The 9,321-nt window shown below is 33.0% G+C and overlaps 2 protein-coding genes across 2 annotated transcripts; one reads left to right on the forward strand and one right to left on the reverse strand.

Annotated features, from left to right (window-relative positions):
• Positions 1-554: 554 nt before the first annotated feature.
• LOC18041983 (MOB kinase activator-like 1A) lies at positions 555-5,573 on the forward strand. Its single transcript, XM_006432525.2, is given in 8 exon segments — positions 555-689; positions 1,490-1,538; positions 2,425-2,460; positions 2,462-2,534; positions 2,742-2,835; positions 3,643-3,776; positions 4,147-4,310; positions 5,171-5,573. Coding segments are annotated over 8 exon segments (648 nt in total). The 5' UTR covers positions 555-666; the 3' UTR covers positions 5,246-5,573.
• Positions 5,574-6,253: 680 nt separating this feature from the next.
• On the reverse strand, positions 6,254-8,798 carry LOC18040471 (transmembrane protein 45B). The gene is made up of 3 exons (XM_006432528.2): positions 8,614-8,798; positions 7,773-8,175; positions 6,254-6,914 (listed from the first exon to the last, which is right to left on the reverse strand). The coding sequence occupies exons 2-3, from the start codon at positions 8,117-8,119 to the stop codon at positions 6,425-6,427; spliced, it is 837 nt and encodes a 278-aa protein (XP_006432591.1). The 5' UTR covers positions 8,120-8,175; positions 8,614-8,798; the 3' UTR covers positions 6,254-6,424.
• Positions 8,799-9,321: the final 523 nt, after the last annotated feature.

Below are 9,321 nucleotides of genomic sequence, written 5' to 3' on the forward strand. Positions count from 1 at the left end.
TTATCAAGTGCATGTACATTAATCAACGCTTATTTCATTTAACGCAAACACAAATAATTCATTTTATCAGCCATTACAATTATAAACCGGCTCTTAATAAATCCCAAAATGAAACCCACTAATTTTTTTGATTTTATATTAACGAGTTTCATCTCAATGGATCTCACTTAAGACCCACAGGCCTATTGGCAATTACTGTTGCCACAGCTCGTTCCACACAAATATCTCTCGTAATTGTTGAAGATATGTAATTGTTTTTCTTTATTTGGAAACAATTTGATTTTTGGATTATGTTAAAAGGCGAGGGCTTTCCCTTTCAGATGCTTCCGCTAAAGCTGCCCGGGCCGAGAATAAAATCTGATCTGTCTTGACAGCTGGCCATTTAAAAAAAAATTTGAGCAGTCAAATGAAAAAATAAAAAATTAAATACAATCTCCTTAAAATCATAACGTACCACTCGTGAAGCGCAAAGTACAACCCCAAATTTTTAAATGTTTGTGTTATTATTATATATAAACTTTTACAGAGCTTACGCAGAGGACTTATAATTAAATCAAAGAAAAAAAAAAGCAAAATAATAAAAGAGACTTTTTCAGTTTTTAAGCTGAAGAAGGGGAGAAAAAAAAAAAATTCCAAAGCACACGGTCACTCACTTTTTCTTCAGCCATGAGTCTCTTCGGCCTCGGAAGGTGAAAACAAATAACTGAAAATTAATATTTTATTTTCACTAATTAATTCAATTAATTTTCTCGTTAATAGAAATTCAATTTTGCATTTTGTTGTAGCGCGAGCAGATCTGTATATTTTCATGTGATCAACCGATGCTTTGGCTAATTTTCTTTTTCTTTTTTTACTTTTCCTAATTTGTGCGATCGTATTCAATTTACTTTTTGGATGCGGTGCAAAATGAGAAAATATCTTGATAATTTGATTGTAATATGAAAAATCTTAAAATTTAGATTTTATTTAGTCGCTGCTCTTGATTTGTTGTTGAAATGCAATTATCATTTTGTGTTTTTATTTGAATTTCTTGTTTATTATTGGAATTGACTTTGTCTAAGACTAATTTTTTTTTTTCCCGTTAATGTGCCAATAGGAATGTGATTTCTGAGCTTGATCATGTATGTAAGCCTTAAAGCAAACCGATGATAGTGTAATATATGTAACTTTTCAGAGATCTTTCTATAGCCTCTGTTGTTAAATAACGTTGTAATTATGATATAGAATGTCTATCTTATGTGTAAGAGCTTGTAGGATTTAGCAATTATGTAAATACAGTGTAAAATAAATGGTCTTCGCGTTAAATTTAAATTTAATTCTTGCATATGGATGTGGGGGAGAGTGTGAAGGCATGTACAATTTGGAGAAAGTGAAGTTAAATATGAGTCCCCATGGTAACACTATCTGTTTATTATTGATGCCTTGTAGAACTTTGTCTTTTATCTTTTTCAGTTTATGAATCTTGCTTTATAAATTTTTGTTGAAACAGAAATCAGAGAACATTTCGCCCAAAAAAGAGTGCACCCTCGGGGAGTAAGGTTTGTACTCTTCATGCCACTATTGCTTTTCTTGCTGATTCCTTTCTTGTTGGAAAATGATATAATACGTGCTAGCCACTGATTGGTATTGCTCTTTTTATTTTGTTTTGTTTGCTCAACATATTGAATTTTACTAAATTTGTTGAGAATCTGGTTGTTTGACTCGTGGATGGAATAAATACTTGGTTCAACTTTCTTTGTTTTCAGTAATATTTAGTTATTAGTTAAATTATTTAGGGCCAGTGTCATCCTTGGAATTGAACCGTCCTGCTTGAAAAAAGGGCTTCTGTAGTATTTAATCTGCAAGCAGCCGACCAATACATTCAAAACAAAAGGTGGTTTCATTATGAAACATGTTACTGTTGAACTGAGCAGATATGATTTACACAAGGCATAAAAGCTGTAAGTTTTGATGGTGTTTGGATAATATGCTGGTTTCTTATTTCATAAGGATATTCAAGGGTACTCTGTATATTTGGTGAAACAGAAAATTCTGCTAGAAGGGTTATAATGTTGAGGGATTGAGCAACTAAAAGAAATTGAAACATTGTTTTAGTTTGGCATGTAAGCCCTCTTGTTGCTCATGAAACTTATTAATCATCAGAATTTAGCCTTCGGAAGGTGCAAACTAAAATATAATCATAGGAAATGGACATCTAAACTTCCTGAATTTGGAAAAATTGGCAACTGTTTTAGTTTTATATTTTCTTTTCATTTTGGAGATGGGAGTTGTAACTTTTTGGTTATGATCTTAATTTAGCATTTGTCACATGGTGCTGCTATATTTGAAAGTTTCCTTTATATTCGACTTCTAAGTTTTTGGCATTTGTATCTCTATGGGCTTTTAATTTTGAATTTTTAATTTAGTCTTGAACTTCTGATGCAGGGTGCACAGCTTAGAAAACACATTGATGCCACCCTTTGGTAGTGGAAACCTGAGGGAAGCAGTAAGACTTCCCCCTGGAGAGGATCTAAATGAGTGGCTTGCTGTTAATAGTAATACTCTTTCTCTCACATTTTAGAATGAACCGTCTATGAAATAGGCTGTCCTACACTGTTGCATACATTTTTTAGAAAAATAGAATAAAATAAAAAGATTATTTGTGAAATGTCTTAAAACCAGTGCTTCCCAATTCATAAATAATTGAAATCTTTTGTGTTAAATTAGTTTCTGAAATAAGTTTGTTGGACTTTCTGTTTCAGCTGTGGATTTCTTCAACCAGGTAAATCTGCTCTATGGTACCCTAACAGAGTTCTGTACCGCTGAGAACTGTCCTACAATGACTGCAGGCCCCAAGTATGGCATAGTAAATAAATTGCTGCGTTCATTTTCTTTTATACTTCGTTTATAAGTGCGGTTACAGTATATTTTCCTATCAGTAACACCAGTTTTCTTTTTTCAATTACTTTTCTTTCAAATCATTTGGCTGCCTTACATAGTTTTTAAGAAAATTTGTTGTCTATAAATAGTTAAAACCCAATCAGTACCCTAAAATTTAGGACTGCATGGCGACTCACCTGTTTATATAATTAAAAAGGTTTTCTTTGTTTCTCCTCAGTTTTTACTTTCTTTTTTAGTTCAAGAAACTGAAAATCAAATGAAAAAACACTAGAGAATCTGTATTGGGGTTTGCTATAGATGGTCAAGTTTGAATGTTTTGAGGATTCTCTGACTTTGGATTAGCATTATGCACTAAATTCAGAATGCACTGTATAATCCACTCTGAGAAACACGAAAGGAATGTTATAATATTTTATATGCTTTCACGTGTCTTTCCATTTGGACTAATGTTAAGTTTGGATGAGTTATACCCTATTCAGTAAATAGAGTTTTGATGTGTTAAAATATTTGTTGCATCATTTCTTTTGTCCCTTTTGAAATAGAGTGAGGTAGATTTGAAAAGTCCAATCCACATTTATTTTTTTTCTTTTTTTGGTTTCTTTGGTTCTATGTTGTCTGTTATATTTTCCTCTTTTCTTGACTTGTTCTGATTAAAATTAAGGTGTTCTTGTTCAATCTGTAATAAATAACTGGCTGTTACTATTAGCTTCATTATTCTATCTTCTTAGACGTCATGACTGATAAAGATGGGAAACTTCACAGATATGAATATAGATGGGCAGATGGTGTGCAAATCAAGAAACCTATTGAAGTTTCTGCTCCAAAATATGTTGAATATTTGATGGACTGGATTGAGTCACAGCTTGATGACGAATCCATATTTCCTCAGAAGCTTGGTATGTTCATTGTGGCATTTGTATTTTTATTCTGTAGTTTCTCGTGATAAGGTTAAAGTTGCTGTTTAGTTAGGGAAAAAAACGGACTATGTATATATGTTGAGAATATTTAAAAATAGACTATATGTTTATGCTGAGAATATTTATTATTCCTGCTGCCACCACTATTTTGTTTTGACCATCTATAGCAAACCCCAATACAGATTCTCATGATAAGTTTATAGGTTTTGCTTTTTAGGGAGATAAAAAGGGTTATATAAAGAAGTACATGCTCAGAATATTTATTGTTACCACCACAACATTTGTCTCGACCTGGAAGCTATTCATATGTGGTTCTCTGCTAATTGTATGACTACTTCTGATTTTGTAGGAGCTCCATTTCCTTCCAACTTTAAGGAGGTCGTGAAGACTATATTCAAAAGATTGTTCCGTGTTTACGCCCATATTTATCACTCTCACTTCCAGAAAATCGTGAGCCTTAAGGAGGAAGCTCATCTGAACACATGCTTCAAGCATTTCATACTCTTTACCTGTGTAAGTTTTCAAATCATTTCAACTCTAGCGAAGACCAGTGCCCTTTTTATATTGTTGGTAAAACCTAAAACTTAGACTGTAACTTATTCTTTCTGTCAGTTATGATTCTTGCATTGCTGAATTACAAACTGCAATTTTTTAAAACTTGGCTACTTCTAATCTTTAATAAAGAACTTTTAACTTCATTTTGTCTTTAAAGTGCATCTTTCCTGCATGGTGAGAAATGTAAACTGTGATAGTCTTCATATCATATGAATTGAGTCTTATGTTAGATCACCTGGATCCTGAATATGAAGGGAACTTTCCTTTAAAAGGTTATGGTTTCTGTGTCAGCAAGAGTAATGGTAAATGTATCATAAGTTGTTTAGATTAGTTAAATAGATACAAACAAAAAGTAGAAATCTGATTTAGGGATTTGGCTATGTTTCAGATTGGCGTCAGTTACCACATAATGTTAATAGTTTGAAGTTCATAAAATTACTAGCCATCATCTACTAATTTTATGTTTCATGTCACTACTTTCAATGTTCACATTACCAATTTTATGTTTTCACCATGTTAATTATTAAGATTTACATTCCAGTTTTATAGCATAAACTTTTGATATAGATTTGAGAAGTCATAGTTGAGGTTCTTAATGACCCTCAATAAGTTATGCTACTTGTGAAGTAAACAGAAGCTATTTAGGAGTACATGATAGAACTGTATGAATTGTCAAATAATATGTGGTGGGTTGTCGTGTTTTTGATGTGCAAATATAGTTATAGAATTTGGTATGATGAATTCTTTTCCGGTACTTTGTTCACCAATGTGAGTTTGAAATGTTACTGCTATACTGAGCTTACTGATTTTGTGTACAGGAATTTGGTCTAATTGACAAGAAAGAGCTTGGACCACTTCAAGAGCTTATAGATTCCATTATAGTTCCATACTAAAATATGGGGTCGGCAGATTGTAAGAAAGGATTTTGCTTTTAGGGATATGTAATAAAAGCAAATAAGTTCTATCTGTATTCTACTTCATTATCACCTTTGTTGCTCTCTATATCATAAATTGTTGTTCATGTTGATGATCTATGCTTGTATTTTTCTAACTTCATGCATGTATCAAGAAGGCGGGGAAGCCAGTTTCATTGGGTAGCCCAGTCTTCGATGCTCTGTTTGCGAAAATGGCAACAGGTTAAAAAAAAAGAAAAAAAAAAAGGTCCTATCTGAGTTATTGTGTATCTGATAGCGGATTTGGTATCGTAATGTTTTTATTTTTTGTCTGTGTTCTTTGAACTTTATTTTTCCACTGTTAAAACGTAATTCAGTTTTACTTTTACCATTGGCATTTTGGCAGCTTCTGCTACCTTTCTCCTAATTCAGTCAAAAGAAGCATATTAAGGTTGCATATTGCCTCATCCAATGAACTTAAATAATAAAGTCTAGAAAATTCGTGCACAGGGGGCATGAAAATTATAAAATTAAAATTTCAACGAAAATGTTATTAGCTATGTGCTTGTCTAATGGCAATTATGCAAGTAACATGAAGTTTCATTAAAATATCAAAATATTTATAATTGGATATGATATATGATGCATCACAAATTGAAAACAAACCCTCTTGGCAGCTTAAAATAGGCTGTATCATAATCATCAGCGTCATCATGATTATGGCAGCGATGAATATTATGATTATGAAATAAATTTAGGTTTCTCTAATGATGTTTTCTTTGTAGTGCCGTGGCGTCCTAATTTTATTCCAATGAATATCTCCGTTTGTATTTTTGATTTTTCTTCTTTCTAAACCTTGTTGAATACATCTTATCTTTTGTCATGATTCATGATTCATTCCAATCAACTCCCTTCTCTTTTAGTCCCCAAAAAAAGGGGGGTTTAAAAATATCCCATTGAGTGCAAGTTGCAACATATGCAATACAACAATAAATTTGTTATTATGGGGATATATTTCTTTCTGAGTAAAAAATTCGAACCTTTCTTTTACAATAAACAACATTCAATAAGACAATTCATGCATCTTCAATAATATGCACATCAAGTAATATTTTCATGTTCACCAATCTAAATGCTTCCTTGGAAAGCCACTAAACAAGACGAATAATTTACCCTAATTCAGTCTCGATCTAATGCATCTTGAATGATATGCAAGCTCCTAAACTCGGAATTCCCATATCTTGAAGCAACAAAAATATATGATCCTGCAACCCCAGCAAGAACACCGAAGACCAGGGCAAAGAGCTGGAAGTTAGCCAAGAACTCACCTCGAACCTCACTGTCTGTTGAATGACAAGAGACCATATTTTCTTTAAGCCGACAACCATCTGGCATCATGGGGCCATAGAGAGTGAAGGCTGTCTGATAGAACCAGAGGCCCTGGAGAGTAATAGCGATTCCACTAGACAAATCAATGGGAAAGCTGGTTGGGAAGATACCTCCGGCAGCACAGGATAAGACGCAAAGTGCTATCAAGAAGACAAGGAGGAGGTGATAGTATCCCTCAAGCCCTTTATGTGTTGTTGAGTGAAAGTTGAACAGCAGATACTCTCCGCAGAATGCTGCGGCAGCAATGAAGCAAAGGGATTCTTCAGGCAATGGAAGAAATCTAGGGGAAAAAAAAAAAGAATTCAGAGGAAAAACTAAGGGGAAAAAAACAATTAGCTATGACAAATGAAACATGGAGCCTTCACTCTCAAACTCAAATAGTTTGAAATATTCGGAAGAATTAATAAATTATCAGCAGAATCATATGAATTCTCAAGTAGGCTTCATTTGGAATTCTTTCCAGGTTAACATTTTCTATTTCACATTCTACAACTTATGATGCCCCAAGTCTTTGTACCTCCATTCTCACATTCAAAGAAATCCCATTAATATTTTGGCAATTGTAAGCCAGATAACAAGTTAAAGGTACCAGAGGACTCCTGCATCCGATGAGTTTTAGAGCCCAAGCAGACTCTTTCCAAAGTCAGATTAACAGAGCCTCAAGAAAACTTCATAGTCAATTCAAACAAAGGAGTGACATCCTAAGCACAGGTAAATACAAATTCTGTCACCAATCTATCATTAAAGTCAGGAAATTCTAGCTACCCCTTCAGATTTTAACTAAAAATGTGCAGATTAGCCCATTCCTATGAAATAGCTATTATAATTGATTAAAAAATAAATAAACATTAATGAAGTTTTAAGCTTTCTTAAGTCCTAAATGAGGAGAAGTTCACCAACATATACGATTGTTCTATGTCTTCCCACCTATGAAATGGGGACTTCTTCCTACATGCTTTCCCAAACAAAATATAAACAGACGCCATTTACAAGCGGAAATAAATAAAGCAATTGTCCTGATCCCACCTCAGTTATTACCCAGAGTAATCATTAAGCTGGTGCTAAAAATAGATCAAAAATAGCTTCTTTGTCTCCTCAACTAAATAAACTAAAACATGAAAAGGGGAAAGTAACCAACCTCGTTTTCTCAGACAGCAGAGTGACAACACCGAAGATAACAAACATGAGAAGCATCCCCGAATGCTCAAAATCATTCATATGATGCGGGTTCAAGACTCCATTAACAAAAAACTTGAGATGGGTCGAATAAAAAAGCTCAATACACATATCAATGAAAGCACCGATTACAATCACATAAAGTTCCATGTACTTGAGCTTCCCATCAAACCCAGGAACCGGGTTCCAAACCCTGACCCGAAACGACTTGGGGTTCGACACGTGTCGAACCACAGCGCTCCATATGTGCCACACACCAACTAAAAGGAACAGTGTCCCTGGTAAAACATGTCCTATGAAAGATCCCATTTTGTTTGTGCTCCCCCTCTAAACTATGCTTGTTTCCTGAATCAATCCCTTTGTTTCTGTTTCAAAGAGAAAGCAGATTTTGTGAAAAGTAATTTCTTTAAATAAACTTTGGACTTTCTTGGCAGATTCAAATAGAAGAAAATTCACGAGATTCCACAACTATTGACTGTGCTATATCTATTCAACAAGAGACTGTAAATTACAATTCCTTTTTTTTTCTCTCTCTCTCAAGAAACAAACATACCCATATGGTCAAATCTTGAAAGTCATCAAAACAGACCAAGGATAAGGGAAAGAGAGAAAATTTAAAACTAATAGGATAATAGAAAGAACCCATTAAAACTGTACAAAAGGGTCTGCAACGCGAAAAAAAAAAGAAAAAGAAAATAAAATCTTTTTAAAAAGCAAGTGATGATGAGGATATAAAGAGGAAATATAATGAAAGGTAATAATAATAATAATAATAATGGAAGATGATGATCTAGTGTACTTACAATACAAGAATCTTGATTGAACAGTGATGATTTGGATAACTACATGATCCAAAAAGCCATGCTGTTTTCTTCAACACACTGAATTATATGCACCTTTCGGAAAGAAAAAAAGGTAAAATATATTTGTGTGTGATGATGGAGGTGGGGATCTGAGACGGTCGCCAGTCTGAAAACAAAAAAAAAAAAAAAAAGTGGTGGAAATTATAATACAATCATTTAAAAAGAAAAAAAATTATATATTATAAATCTTTGCGTTGCATGTGTATTATAGCTGTCACTGTACTTTTGTCCCACGTTTATCGAAGATAAAAAGTCAAACATAAATGCATATGCGCGTGAGATCACACCGTTGGATTTGTAATCCCGTTAAATCCATAAAAGGGTGGTTTATTAATTTGCTTCTAACATATCACAATATATTTTATTTTATATATTATAATATATTTAGTATTATGGTTAGTCAGTTTTGAAGTTACAATATCAATTAAAGTATTTATTAATCTTTTTTCATCTATTTAAAAATTAAATTAATTTTATCTTACATTATTTTTATCAAAATTATATTTTCCATAAATTATTATTTTTTATTTACAATTAAAATACATGCATCGAGTTATTATAAACTGTCAAGTGACAGAACGTCAGAACCATAATTTTGGTTAAAAAGTGCCATAATTGAGAAAACTTAGCGCTGTAACATTTTATTAA

The sequence above is a fragment of the Citrus clementina genome, unplaced genomic scaffold (genome assembly GCF_000493195.1).
Source record: "Citrus clementina cultivar Clemenules unplaced genomic scaffold, Citrus_clementina_v1.0 scaffold_5, whole genome shotgun sequence".
Taxonomy (NCBI): Eukaryota; Viridiplantae; Streptophyta; class Magnoliopsida; order Sapindales; family Rutaceae; genus Citrus; species Citrus x clementina.

Bases quoted from the DNA above. Each gene is read 5' to 3' on its own strand.
- LOC18040471 (XM_006432528.2), bottom strand. From the start codon at position 8,119: ATGGGATCTTTCATAGGACATGTTTTACCAGGGACACTGTTCCTTTTA. The intron at 6,915-7,772 runs GTTGGTTACTTT...TTTTTCCCCTAG, and splicing joins CTGCTGTCTGAGAAAACGAG to ATTTCTTCCATTGCCTGAAG.